We start from the raw sequence: 15343 nt of genomic DNA on the forward strand, positions 1-15343 counted from the left end.
CGATGGGCACGGAGCCACCCACCCCCGCAGGGGATGCATCCCCCCCGCCCCGGTTTGGGGGATGCCCGCCCGAGCCGCGGGAGTCGCTGCCCGCGCTCCTGCAAGAGCATCTTCCTTTCCCCAAGCTGATCCACTTGCCCAGGGGAGAGGGAGGGTGATGTGGCCCGAGGAGGGGCACCGGAGGCTTTCTGGTGCCCGGGTTGTTGTTGGGGTGGCCGCCTCCAACAGTAGCCGTCCTATGCTCGGCCAGCCCAGGCCAGGATCTGGACGTAAGGATCCCGCCGGGGGTGAAAGTTCCATCCTCTTTGCTTCCCTATAAGGCCACGAATGCCACTTCTGAAATGAATTTGTACCACTTCTTCTCCTCTGCTCGCAGGAGAAGTTGGAGGATATTCCAAGATTGAGATTTCTTGCATGTTAATGTGTACCACTGGCTGGTGCATCCAGCTGCCTCCCTTATTTGTTCATTGTTATTTTCATAAGAGATAAGATCTGGGAAGATGGTGCTGTTGTGCTCTTCCTCCCTCCAGCCCCCGCAAAAAAAGGAAAGTGTATGGAAATTGATAAGTGGACTTTCACCATATAGTTATAAATAGGAGCATTTCTCAATCATTTTTCATCCTAACTGCACTTGGCAAACATTGCCACCTGTTTCAGTACCTGTATTAAGTCTTTCAGATGCACTTGGTAGCTTCATAGCCTTTTGAAAATACACAGCAAAATAGTGGCTGGACCAGTTAGAATTACTGAGTCTTCAGCTCTTACCATTTGGACGTACTATATCCAGAGCGTCTGTGGTGCCTTGGGTGGTGCGAGTCATGATTTGCAGAACTGGGCATATCTTTGAGTGTGAATGATGCCTTCTCCAAGTTGTATGTACGTACATACGTATGTATGTGTGTATGTTTGGTGGGCGTGTTGCTGGATTCCACCCTAAACCCTGCACTTTGCATTCACAGGGGTAGAGGAGGTTTTTTCTGCCATTATTACTTAATAAATTTCTGTTAAATTATTATAAATTAGCTTTTAGGTATCGTGTATCTATCAGAGGCTTCTCACCCATAAAGAATGCACTGTATGGATTTGCTTCAACTTCAGCACTCCTATTAGAGCTGTCCTGTTTGCACATGTTAATACTTTCCCGCAGTTGATTCCCGCATTGCTGTGACTGGAAGTTGTTTCGGTGTATGACCAATGTAGCTTCATACTGCTGAGGTGATACTTGTTCACATCCCATTTCTGTTTGCTGGGTCGAAGCACCAGAGCAAGTACCAAAGAGGTTCAGAGGAAAATTTTGAGTTGTTTGTAAGTCCCTTTGTGGTACCTTCTCAATTAATGTTGATCTGGCGACCTGTGGAACTTATACCAGGACACAAACAGGTAAACGTCCAATAGACCAACTCAGACAGCGATAGTGTTTAGTGAATTATGTTGAACTGGAAGTTTGTTTCTTTAAATAAATGTGTCTGCTGTTGCATTAAAGGTGGCAATTTTCAACAGGTTTTGGCTTGTAGATTCATCAATTATTTTTACTGAAGGTAGAGCCCCTTTGGTAGTTTAACTTACCTGAACTGTTATTTATAATACGTTTGAACTTGCATTTTGTAGCAGCCTTTTGCATACATAGCCCACAGATGTCCAATGGCTTAATGCAGGTAAAAACCAACAATGCCATGTAAAACACATAATCAATATAATGGAATTATTACTGTTGTCCCGATAGACCTTTCCAAGGCAAATACAGCTCTGAAAGGTTCAGTTCTCTTCGCACTTTCACCACTGTCAGTCTATGGTGTTATAATAACCAACAACTGGTAAGAAAAGTAAGATGTCTACCATTTAGTTTTTTTCATTTAGCATTCTTTACAAAGTGTGTCTAATAAAAATAAAATTATTTTATGTAGAGGAAGGAGAAGACGTACCATTTTTAATCAGAATCCTAGAGCTTTTAAGGAAAGTGCAACTCAATATTTTACTGCAAGATGTGAATACTGTGTAAATACAAATTAATTTTGTGGCTGGCACAGCATGACTACATCTTTAGTGCTAAAGTTATGACTATTCTGCAGTCAGTAATGTCAAAGCTAGAGGCACATAACATATAATTAACCTGTAACATTCTCTGTCATATTATATGACTAAGGATAATATTGTAGCATACTTCACAGAATACATTAGATGTGTTACACTAGTCCCCATTTTCTTCCTCTGGTAAAATTTCTATTGTAGCCTAACTCGATTTTTTCCTAAGCAGATGTATATGTAATGATAGTTCAGCTAATGATATTATCTTCTCTTGTATGGCTAGAATGACATCAGAGGAGCTATCAGCCCCGTGGTCTGCAAGATCTAAACTAATAGACGTGATCTAGAATAACATTTCTGTCTGTGGTGCGGAACTCCAGAACACCAATATAACTCACAGTTTAAATTTTCCTTCCAGAGCATCAGACACTGGCAAAAGGCTCCTCAGTTGAGAAATGGCAACTTCTGTTATCCAAGTAAACTGATGTATACACATCCTTCTTAAATCACCTAGCTATTTTATGTGTTAAATATGGATTACACTTATTTTTTAAATTTCCCATTGCCCATAGAAAGTTTTATTAACAAATGTTTTTTTTCCTGATGTTTTTTTACCTTACTTTACATGTGCTTCTTTCATGTTATTTCCCGGTGTTTTAGAAGCTCTAAAACAGCTTTTCTTTTTTTTGTCTTTTAAAAATATGCCCTTAAACATTAATTGACTTTTTCTCTGAGTTAAGGCATTTCCCGTCATTCTAGAGTTGCTTCACTAACAATTTTTAGCTGCCTCCTCCTTTCTGTATCAATTGTAGTAGCAATGACAACACCTTAAATTGTGGTACTCGGTGGAGGCTGGCCGTCTAGCCTTAATTTAAATATACAGAGAAGCTGTTAGTCTGTGGAGAGCTTCAAATACGGCCAAATTATGATGCAGGAGAACTTTCGCACCAAGTTTAAACAGAATTATTAATTTTGGGTTTGGTGGAATGCCCAGGAAACTATCCTGCCTTCCTACTTAAAATCTAAGTGATTTTTAAAATTAATGTTGATCAGGTCAAGCCTATGTACAGAACTGCCACCTGATGAGTTGAAGAAGTAATCAATTTGAAGTAAATTGATATAATTCTGTTGTCGGTTACACTGGGGTATAAATAGAATAAATTCATTGACTTTAGGACTTGGTTCCATATTGCTTTCTTTTGGAGCAAATCAGAAAGGAGCCTACAATAGAAAAAACATTCATAATCTTAACTGTTGCATGCGTGTATGCATAATTTTGAGGTTTTTATTTGCTTTTTGTAACAATTTGAAGTATTTGCAGGAAAATATTGTAGGAAATTAATGGGAAAATATTTTATAATTTCCTCTAATGTCAGATGCCGGCATTTTTTGTATCCATGTTTTTATTCATTTAAGTGGCTGCCTCTCATCCTTTTATGTTTTTCTGAAGTTTTTGTCTTCCTCATTCACTCATGATGCATTTCTCAGCACAGAGGAATATTGTCTCGGGCTATCATTTTCTCTCAACTGTCTCTTGCATTTGTCCTGCATTTGCTGAAGTCCTGCAGGGTCGCCAGTGACAAGCTGCTGTTGTTTTGAAAGTGCAAAACCACCTCTCACTGAATGGAAGATGCTCTGGGATATGTTTTTGTCCTTCATCATTTGTGACTGTTTAAATGCTATGGGGTTTTTTTGAGGGATCACAGCTCCACTACTTTAGATGAAATGTTTTTTTTTTCTGTAGTCACTTGGGCTCAGAGTGATGTATGACTGAAGGGGCCTTGTTTATTCTGCAGGCTGTACTCTTCCTTCTCCTGCAGCTCTGAAATGCCAAAATGCATCCGTGGTCCTGCTATGTAGATGGTGTGAGCAGGGAGGTCATTCAGGACAGCTCAGTACTGCCTATTTTTGTGAATGCAGCTTCCTGGCTACCCCTGGTGCTGAGGTTGGGCAGGTTTTGGAAAACCAAACCAACATGAGCCTATTGGGACTAGGGTTGTAGGGTCAAGCGCTGCCTTTTTTTAGGCCAAGCTGATATAGTGGGAAAAAATGGACAAGCTCTCAAATATGTGATGCTTTTCTCAAGTCATATATCTAAAACATCATGGCTGCAAGAGCACTAAGCCTTGCTGCTGTGGAACAGCTATGCACTGTTTGTGAATTGGTAGTAAACAAGATTCTTTGGCTGAACTTCTGGCAGGAGGAACTTGAGTAGCTATAAAATAATTTGTCGCTCACTAAACATGGAAGAGTTAGAGAAATGTGTCAGTGAAGTAACAGGGGTGAGGGTGAATGGACTGGACTTTAAAAACAAACATGTCTGTACAAACTTGAGATGTTATTGAGTTCCTTGTGAAATAAAATCTATGTATAAGGAGCATTCAGTCTCCCTGATGAAGAAAACCTTATGAGTTTTTACATAGAGCTACTTACAGGCCACCTAACTAAAGTTCATTTGCAAGCTCAGAACTGTGCTTTGTGAACTAGAAATACTTTCAGATCTACATTCAGGTTCTTTAGTGGTACTGAAGTCAATTTGGACCAAACTCTTGTTTAACTTGTGCTAGTGAAATTAAGAAATAACGCCACTGAAATCAACAGAATCCCATCAGTGGAAATGAGGATAACCTGGTTCTTTGGGCTTATAAAAACAATAGAAAACAAACTATTTGTATGTTTATTATATGTATTTATTTATTATAAATAGTAAAAATAACCTCTTAAAAAATGAATTTGTTTTCACCATACTTAGTTCTCAATGTTTTTGTGTGAGGTGTATTTCAAAATGCTGCAGTGATTTTTCAGTGGTGGTACCCTGTCTAATAGTCAAAGGAAACAAGTGTTGCCAGGTGTGAATGCTAGTGGCACATCTCCATTCTCAAATACAAGTTCGGAGATGTTTGGCTCTACACAAAGCCCAAGTTGATGGGTCTGAGAGACAGCTCCTGTCCCCAGAGTGTGAGTGTATGTGTACCGTAAAGCGCTGAAGACAGGTATGACATTGAACATCGGCGTGGCATTGAAGTGTGCCTGGTGATTGACTGGAACTTGAGTATCTCCACTGAGAAATGTAGCGGTACTGTAGGCACACTATTCTCCTCACTCAGCAGAGGTTTCTGTTTGTGTAGTAAACACTTTATTTTTGGTATACTTCCTGCAAGGAAGGCATGAGTTTTTCACATGAGGATCCAAAGCGCTGAGACCTTGGCTCAGAGTCAGCAAAGGCTCATCAAAGGTCTCACAAAGGACCATGAACCTATTTGTAGAAACTGAGTTTGCTTGTGGTGAGCTTAGATTGAGAAAATGAGAAAGTCGTGGTTCTGGTGCAGAACAGACACAGCACAGGAACAGTTTCTTCTGGAAGAAAAAATAAATCCTGCTAGCAATCGAGCTGGACTTCTCAAAAAGTATGTTGTCTGAGGTGTTGCTGGTGCCCAGGCTCTGTCTATATGTGTGGGGTGGTGCCCTGAAGGTAACAGCTGACTCTGGAAGAGCTACCCCTGGTAGCAGAAGATGTCTCCCTGCATCAGCTGAGATCAAGTTTGCATGCAGCACTGCAATGCCAGCCTTCCATCTGGACACAATTAATTTGGGGGGTTTATATGTAGTACCATGTAAACGTGCCTATGCTGCCAGGTAGAATAAAGTTTTAAAGCAAGGACCTGGACTTACTGTGCATAGAGGTACTCCCTCCATCTGAAACCAGCAGAGTTTCTGCTGATACAGACAGCTGTACTGAGATTTTGCTGACTCTGGAAGCGACAGTAACAAAAGTAATATGCATAGTCTTATACAAGTCTAGTCTACGTTGTGGCTGGGAAAAGGAGGGATAGTCAAGTCATAGGAATTGGGAGTTCAAGAGTTAGCTGTAAAGGGAGATGTTTCCTGCCATCCGTTCAGGTAGACAGTACTGGAAGGCCTTGCAGGATTGTTTCTTCTGCTCTGTGTTTAAAATAAGGATGCAGAAGGCGCATTCTTACACATTAGAGTGAGACGAAAGATGTTTGCCATTAATGGATATTTTTCAGCAGCAAAAAAAAAGATTTTCAAGAAATGAAGTGCCATGACTGAAAAAGCCCCAACCCAACCTACCTCCAAACCTGTAAAATCTTTGGGATTGACAACTGTAGTTTCTCCAGGGAGCTCAGATAGCCTCTTCCAGCTAAGTACTGAGAGGAAAAGGAGAAGTGAAAGGTTTTCAAATGTCTACCCTAGTTTGTGTAATTAATAGAAGGGATAATTTGCTGGTTACTCAGCTGAATGATATACCAGAAATTGCAACACGGTGTTAATAACTTGGGAGGAACAGGAAAGAGTTTGTACTTGAGTGAATGTTCTTCTCCCAGCAAGAAGTATCTGAGTCACCCCCCAAAAAAATCAATCGCTGAGATCAGGCAGCCAGGTGGTAGCTTTTGTCTTTTTGCTTTCTTGTTAAGTAGCAAGATGAATTAAGGGGTGGCTGATTCTTTAGATGTCTGGGGCTTTGGACGGATTGTGTCCCAATGTTTATACTAGTTCTGTCTAGTTGTTTTATAAAACTTTGTTTATCTGGCAGGAAGAACGGAGCAGCATTTTACACATGTAGTGCCAACAACTGAATCAGACAGCAAAATAAACAGGCATTCAGGGGCAACTGCTTGGTTAGTTGTGGCGACTTTGTAGCAGACAAAACCACCAGAAGACTGAGCAAAATGAAGCATATAAAACTCAGAAAGGTGAATTTTATCTTACGTTGCACTCATCCTGAGTGACTGCCCCTGGGCACTGGTCCACAGCAGCATCATTTTCAGCCACTGAGAATCTGACCCAAATCTAAGTGTGATAAACTTAAGGTATAATATAGATAATCATTAAGGATAAACTAGACAATCATGAGGAACCTGTTCCCTGACAGTAGAAAATTCCTGTTGCTATTTCTACATTGTTTAGGACAAAAAGGCAGATAAATGCTTACTTGTACTATCAGTTGGTTTAGAGCATTATGCCGTATCTTGTAAACATGCAGTTTTTTTTTTTTCATTCTAGGTGCCACAGGGACTACTAAAGATGTGTAAGTACTTACTCTTATCTTTCAAATAAGTAACCGTGGACTTATCTTCAGTCCTACCAGCCTTATACTAGATTTAGTCATACATGATTCATCTGCCTCCTAACATATAATCAACACCACCAGATGTTTGTTGTCTTTAGTGACAGCTTCCATCGCCACGAAACAACTTCATGTCTTGTTTACTTTTCTATGAATTTCTTCCCTTGTTATTTCTCCAATAGAAATGTCTTTTATCTGCTTCTGTTGAGAGAGTTGTCTCCCAGACATGGTCACGTTACTTCAGCCTACTCTTCCCTATCACATACCAGTACACCTTTTTCCAATGGCCGTCTGATTGTATGAAGCAACCACGTAAATTTCCACCTAGCCCTGTGAGAGATTTAAAGAGCCACTGAGGCAAATTCCCCTTCTTTGCAGAAGACCCAGTAACCCATCCAGACTTTCTTTTCAACGTACCCGCCTTGTGTAGATGTTCTCCGCATTGAAGATAGTATCTATCAGCTCCTCTTTCTCTCCCTTATGTTTGACGCTGAGTAGCAGAGGGCAGCCCTACCCATCCTGTTTTTCTCTAAATGTGGAAGGTCTGAACCTCTGTTGTCCTGTTGCCTCTTGCCAACTTCTGGTTTTCAGAAAAGCAGCAGCAAAAGAACAGGCTTTCTCACCCCATTTATCATTTGCTGATGCAGAAATGTGCAGAAAGAGCTTTATTCAGCCATAAATTTATTTTTCTATCAAAGGAAACATTACAGAAGTCCTCCCGAGGTCTTGCTTTCTTCTATTTCATATAATTGGTATTTACCACTAGAGTTTGAGACTGAGGGGCCTGGGAACGATTTTCATGTTGTGCAATAGGAACATTCTTCAGTTTTATTTACTTCATTTAGAGTAACTACTCTAATTAGATGGAGGAATTCTGGTGTAGAAATGAGCGCTGTCAAGTCAGATAAACAAGTGGAGAGAAAAGCTTAACAACAGGCTTGTCCTTGCTATTACAGAGCACAGCTAAGAACTAACGACAGGTCTCACTTGGCAGATGAATGCTGTTGTCACAGATACTCCTGAGATCTGTGCTACCCGTGTAGTCTGTTTTCTGGGTTTGCAATGTCAGGCAATAAACTGGAATAAATAAACTGGAAGAGGGCAGGTTTACATTAAACATTAGGAAGAAGTTTTTCACTCTGAGGGTGGTAAGGCACTGGAACAGGTTGCCCAGAGAGGCTGTTGAGGCCCCATCCCTGGAGGTGTTCAAGGCCAGGCTGGATGTGGCCTTGGGCAACCTGGTCTAGTCGGAGGTGTCCCTTTCTATGGCAGGGGGGTTGGAACTCAATGATCTTCAAGGTCCTGTCCAACCTAAACCATTCTATGGTTCTATAAATAAATTACAGAAAGCAAGCTTATGAGGAACCTCTTCTTGATACAGCCTGCAGCATCCAAGCCCTCAGCACTTTTATATATACAAACCCACTGTTTTTAATTTATATTATGGCCTTTTTTTTGTTGTTCAATTTAGATAATTTAAGTGACTGACTTAGAACTGCATCTCTTTCTTTGCTCTTCGGTAGTTTTAAACTGCAAAATTGCAAGCACTGTTAAGTTGTGAATTTAGTAGGCACATTTCTCTGCTTAAAGGTGTGGATTGGTATATGTAGAACTGCCTTTGTGTGTGTAAACATTTGTAGGGCCAGGCTTTAGGAATGAAGCTGGGAACGTCCTACTTCTTACTGTTAAATCATCTGTCAAGTTTCAAAAAAGTATCGGGATAACTTAGAAAAAATTAATTACTAGTGCAGACTTCTAAAAGTGAAACGGTCAATCCTGGAACCATTACTCATTCAGATAAGTATAGTGGAGCCAGCCGAACAACCTGGGTGAGTAATAGCATGGCTGAGCTTTCTCATCAGACATTAGAAAGCAGATCTGTTAATGAGGAACGGCAGTGGTGACCTGAAAAGTCCTATATCGATCATCTTAATATTTAACAGCAAATTTTTATGAAGGAAGTAAAATACCAGAAAAACTATTTTAGTTTCATGGAAATGAACAGATTTCTATTAACTAACATTGTAGATCCACACAAGCTTTTATTTTACACCTTTTCACTTTTATCAGCTAAAGATTAAAAAAAATTCTTTTGAAAAAACCCACATGTTTTTTCGCTGTCAAATTTCAGTCATATCGATTCTAGTGCAGAAAAGCTTTTCGGTGTGTCCTTACTCATGGCATACTTTTTGATACAGAACCTGGTTATTCTAACTCAAGAGATTTCTCATTTCTTGACTGCGACTCGTTGCCAAGGCACCAGTGTCTCCTGGAGTGAGCAGCCGGGTGGAAGGAGGGAGGGCTGGATCCTGCTCTGAGCCCTCCCGGGTGACCACGGGGAAGCTGCTTTGCCCTCTGGGCCTTGAGTTTCTCCACCAGTAGGACAGGGATGATGTTATCTTCCTATGTGGAGTGCTGTGAGACTGAGGGCTGTGTGGTGACAAGGACATATGATCCTGGAACGGGATCTCCCCCTATGTATTCCAACTCTCAAATCAACAGTGAATCTGTCAGCCAGCTTCAGCCACCGCTTCAGCCCCACTAATAAAAAGAAATACATCACTGCTAACTGGAGAAGCTTAGATATAGGAGGAGTAAAGTATATGCTAGAAAATAATGCAATGCCTGTGATATTCAGAATGTGGCTAAGTTCGGAGGAAGATTAGTAACAGTAGGAAGAAAAGGACACAGCAGTTCAAGCCTGTTTCAAAACATTGGGAAGGAATCCATCTATTACAAATCACAGGCCCTTGTTCTCAAGAAACCCTGAGAAACTGAGGAGGAGTAGTCTGTCACTTGTGCAAAGTTTAGTGAATCATTTCTGGTGGGACAACTGAGCGTGGCTAGAAAGAGTCTAATGCTTGGCACGAACAGGGTCATAAAAGCTGAGGTAAGAAAAATGTGGATGGAATGAATTAATGTGAATGCCTGTCATTTGAATTTAAAATATTATGAAAGATGGCAGCTGTTTTTACCATCAAATGGACATAGGACTGATGGATGTAAAAACTGACAGTTGAACCAAGTATATTTTTCAGACTTAGGAGGGTGACAGGAAGCCTCTTGGGATGGACAAATCCTTACCAAAAGAAACATTTATTCTAGCTGAAAATAGAATGCTGTTATGTGGATTTGCTGTTAAATCCACCTACTGCCTACAGGACTCTACCTACGCTACCTGCTGAAAAACGTGCTTTCAGTTCCTCTTTAGTAGATGACAAAAACATCTGAGGGAAGATGCAGCGACATGGCAGCAGATCAGTACAAAGCACATCAGACTGCCAAGTTCCTTTTGCCGTCTAGCTTGCTCTTCCTGGAAGACTCCGTAAATGGAGATACTTAAAGATATTTTTTATGCTAGGTTCTTCCTTCATCCCTGACATAAGAAGAAACTAAAGATGTATTGGTGGTAGAGAAAGGATGTGCTGGACTCCTGTATCCCCATATCCTCCCTGTGAGTCTGGGAGATGTGTCAATGGGAGCACTGCCGAAACCAAAGGAGCTTCTTTCATTTCTCATTTCCATGCGGTTGGGTGTTGCCGTTGCAGCCCTCTTCTCCGGAGCCACCTATGTTCACCCAGCCTGGGCACGGAAGCAGCGCCTGCTGCAGTGGCTCAGCTGGCACCTGAGCGTTTGAACATGTGAAATTAGTGGGCACCTTTCAAAATGGGACTTTATGCTACAGTGTTTGAAGGCAAGAAGTGTGAGAATATGCCTAATGCATCAACTGGAGCAACACTCCTTCCCATGCTGCTTAGAAATGAGTCCCCAGAAAGGGGTGGAAAATGGCTTCTTCAAGTGCCATCACCAGAATTTTTCTTCTCCCCCCGCCCCCGCTTCCATCCATGTTCCTCCTGTCTCTGCTCACATCCTCTTTCCTAGCAGAACCACAACAGATTGTACCCCGTCATCACCCAGCCAGAGTTGTGGCCTGTACAGTCCCAGAATGTATTTGCTATTGCGCATTTAAGAGAAAAGGTATTGCAAAATTAGACTTTGATCTGTAGCTCTTAAGAGGAAAGGAAGAAAGCAAAATGTTTAAGAACACCCCCTAGTCTGCTTAATCATAGACCTGGATAATTTGTTTTGGTGAGAGAATGACAGTAATGGTCCAGTGATGCCCCGTTACAAAACATTTCTAGAATAGAAGAAAATAGCCCTGTTTCCTAGTAGAGGTTATGGGTGTTTTAAACATTGACATTAATTTCCTGTTGGACAATATTGATTATTATTCTTACAATTCAATTTTAGACGCTTTGAGCTACATATGAAGTTGCCAGTGCTTTTAAAGGATTCTTTTCTCTGGATAATGGTTAATCTGGATTATAGAAAATGTTTCCAGTTGTTTGAGAAAAATCAATCCTGTGACACATTCGGTTGGTTCAACAAGAATGATTGTTTGTGATCTTTTGGCACCCAAAGTCCCTTTCTTTAAGTGTTGCCATTTTTCTTGCTAAAAATACGGGGCTCACTTCAACTGATGATTGATATACACAGACTTTCCACTTTCTTCAGATGGAGCTGGCCCACACTAGGACAAAGCAGCTTTGCAGTCCTCAAGGGAAGTTGTCTCTGTATTTTTCTGGCTGTGTGTGTGAGGTGGCTTAGGCTACGTGGGGTCAGAGGAGATGGGAGATGCCTTCTGAAATGGCACTAGGTCCTCCAGGGAGGAGTGGCAGGGGGGCCAGAGAATGAGGAGTTTGTTGCTCCATCTCTCTTGAGTGGTAAGATATAGTCAAAGAGAGCAGATGAGGAGGCTCACCCCACTCAGTGCTGTCCCCTGCATGAATGTAATTTAGAAAAACTGCAGCATACTTAAATTTACCTCCAATCTCTACTATTAAAAGGACCTGTGTACCCTTATTCACTGTGGTGACGCAGAATGGATAGTCTGCAATGTTCTGCCACTTAGAAAGAAGATAAGCATAAGATAATTTCCATCTTGTAGCAGTATTTTAAGGCGCTTGCTACCCTTCCAGGAGAGTGCTGACTGAGGTTAAACTGAGGTGTTTTCTTGCATTTAGGGTTGCATCTTGCTACAAGCCCTCTGCACTTTGGGCCAAAATGCCATTGACTTCAGGGGTCAGTAATGGCATACAGCCCTGACGATTAAACAATAGGCACATTTACCTCTTAGAATAAATAAATTACAATAAGAAATGTCATAGATTATTGTTAAATATCATAGTTCAGAAATGCCTTTCAAGGCTGCAGAATGGATTTAGCCCTAACACTGGGTAAATGCTAGTTCTTGTTTTTATTGCCTGGGGAGCAGATCAGAAATTCACGGATCAGCTCATGATGGGGAGTATCTTTGCATTGCCCCCATAGTCCAGGCAATTGGTCCTTCAGGTGAGGGTGTCTGGGTGAACAGCCTGTGCGTGAGTATTTCCGCAGTGGAGCCCTCCTTGGGTCGTGGTGCCCCCTCGCTGTTGGCAGCCTTCCCCGGGCACCGCTGTGCCCATAGCTCATGGCTCCCTGAGCAGCCACGGTGCGGGACTCCTTCTTGGGCAGTTGTCACAGTTGCCTCCCAGGGACAGGGTGAAGGACATCTGTGGATTTGACAGCACTCAAGTTATCTTGCCTCAGTTTTTATTGCTAGGTTGGTAGGTTGCAGCCCAAGCTAAAATGCAGCTGCTGTCCTGATCCATGCCCAGCCGTGGAAGCAGAGCTCAATGTCCAAATATTTAATCAAAGGTGGGCGAGTGGTTTGTGTGAAGACTGATGCTGGGACACAGACTGAGGCTCCAGGGCAGGCACTGTACTCTCCTCAGGGATTAAAAGTAATTTTTTTATCTTTTCTGTGCTACATTTACCTTCATATCGATGCCAATTACCTTATCTCCTGCTACACTGCACAGTATTTCAGTGAGGGGAGTAATGCCAATTACCTTATCTATCGACCTACAGACTGACCTGTGATTTTACCCTTTAAAGGTAAAAGAGAAGTAATTGCCCATTTATAAAGGATTAGTAACACTTATTTGGTTTGCAGACTACTCTGACTTCAGGAATTGCAGTACCTCATTTTATGGAGGTAACATCTTTTGGCACAGCTGCTGTGAAAGTTTATCTTTCTTCATGCTCATTCCCATGCCAGCATGGATGCCCAGTCCCTTAGAGTCCTCTTTTGGTGCAATAACAGCCCAGACTCGTTCATGTTATGTGCAGAGCCTTTATGTTTCATGTTATGTGTGGAGCAATGTGGGGACTCACTCAGGAAAAGTGTTAGTTTACCTGTTTTAGCTCCCAAACCTACTTTCAGGCATCACTGGTGGAGGTGATGAAAACTAAGCTGCAATGATTCTCAATGCTTTTCTTTCTTCTGTCCATTAGATTGGAAAATTGTCACTCTTTTTGTGCCTGTGTGAATCCTTTCTTGAGTTGTGGATGACCTGAATTAAACTGGGATCAGTGATAATCCCCTTCTTCCCATGCTGCTGAATCTACCCAGATGGTGATGGACTATCTGAAAGAAACAATGTGCTAATGTGCTTTATATCTCTTGATGTTACAGAGCAGAAGAATCTGTATCGGATGATGACAAAAGGAGGTAGGTGCTCTACTTGGACTGGCTTCGTTTGCAACAGGCTGCAGTGAGTTCTGCCACCAGATGTACATCCTTCCCTTCCTCCTCCTAATTCATTCCCACCAACACCACCAAAGCAGAGGGGAGAAAAAAAAAAGAAAAGGGAGTAGGAAATCTCTCAGAGAGCCCAGTATTGATGAGTCCACCCACCCCATTAGTGAGTTGGGAAGGGGGGAGCTCTGTGGCAAGGAGAGCATATTATCTCACAGCTGTTAGTGATGTGTTCACTAAGGGACGGTGACCTCTGCCTTCCCACCAGTCCTGCCACAGAAGATGGCATTAGCACTTGTGGAAGATCTCTGCTGGGCTGGAAATCGAAGGAAGTGCGACTCTATCATCAAACAAATCAGAAATCAACTCAGACCCTTGGGGGCTGGAGGAGGTGTGATTAATTTGGCACCTAATGGGGCAGAGCAGCATAATGGGAGTCTTTGCAGGTAGCTCCCAGTACAACAGAGGCTCATAACGACCCAGTTTTTCATCTCCATGCATCAGTCCTTGCTTTTCGTACAGGCCTTGGAGCTAGAAAATAAGCTCTGCAAGGCTATGAAGGGGAGGGGATTGGGCTATGGAAGTACCTAACCCCTCATGCTCCTTCCTACTAAGTTTTCTCCAAGTGTGGCCCTAAGCAGGGGGATGCAGGTCCTATTCATGAACAAGGAGAGGACAAACTGCTGTTAAATTGGTGTGCGTTGTTTGAAGTGTGGTGCTTCAGTGGTCCTGGTGTTGAACATTACTATCAGATTGGCTCTGTCCTCAGTTGGATATATTCGGTGTCCAGAAGAAGCTGGGCCAGTGGGGTTTATTGTCACAACACAGTTGGGTTTTAATGAAAAGTACTAGGAACTTGAGTGAAAAATAGCTTCTTTCACAGGCTTGGGTCCCACCTAAGAATAACAGCTAGCCTCAGGGTTTTTTGCCTGGCACCATATTAGCGAGCACCTGGCACTTAGTATGCGCTTTTCCTATAGCCATGGGAAAGGAGGGTTCCTCTGAGGATGCTTGTGCAGAGGTACCCTCCTCTCTGATCATCCATGGTCTTCGTAATGCTGCTGCATTATGTTGACATTATAGGGAGAAGTGTTACAATTGAGCTCTGATGTCTCTTTAATTGTTTCTTTAAATCAGGAACTATGGTGGGGTGTATGTTGGCCTGCCGTCGGACGCGGCTGCCATGGTTTCCAGTCAGACGAAAGCTGCACCGAAAGGTATTGGAAGGTTGCGTATTGCATTTCTCCTGCTTCCTCAGTTTAATTTTATCTGGTAGGATGTACTTCCTTTAAAAATCAATTATTATTTCAGACAGACTGGCTAGCCTTGGAGCCTCTTAAGGCAGTGGGGCTATTTATAATCGTTAACATGATTGTTCCCATTTATTTAAATTTTAACACACTTACTTTTGCAGAAGGATCCTAGAGCAGATGCTGACAATGTGGTACATTGTCTTCTGAACAGCTTCTCCGTGCTCTGAGCACTCTGCAAATTCAAAGAAAACAAAACCCTGTTAGGACTAAGAGGCTGTGATAGATGCACTTGCAGAGCCCTGGTGCTATTTTTAGTTTTGAAGGTATTTACTTGCATTGTGGTGAATTCCAGTAATAACAGTTAGTAAGTGCTCGCTTTCAGGTTTATTTCTGTTC

The 15343-nt window shown here is 42.1% G+C and overlaps 1 protein-coding gene across 1 annotated transcript; it reads left to right on the plus strand.

Annotated features, from left to right (window-relative positions):
• Positions 1-157: 157 nt before the first annotated feature.
• LOC104292195 (chromosome unknown open reading frame, human C12orf75) lies at positions 158-14911 on the plus strand (the record flags this gene model as incomplete). The annotated part of the gene is made up of 4 exons (XM_009891533.1): positions 158-269; positions 7051-7075; positions 13632-13667; positions 14832-14911. Coding segments are annotated over exons 1-4 (253 nt in total), but the record flags the coding sequence as incomplete, so codon positions are not given.
• Positions 14912-15343: the final 432 nt, after the last annotated feature.

The sequence above is a fragment of the Charadrius vociferus genome, unplaced genomic scaffold (genome assembly GCF_000708025.1).
Source record: "Charadrius vociferus isolate BGI_N301 unplaced genomic scaffold, ASM70802v2 scaffold989, whole genome shotgun sequence".
Lineage (NCBI taxonomy): Eukaryota > Metazoa > Chordata > Aves > Charadriiformes > Charadriidae > Charadrius > Charadrius vociferus.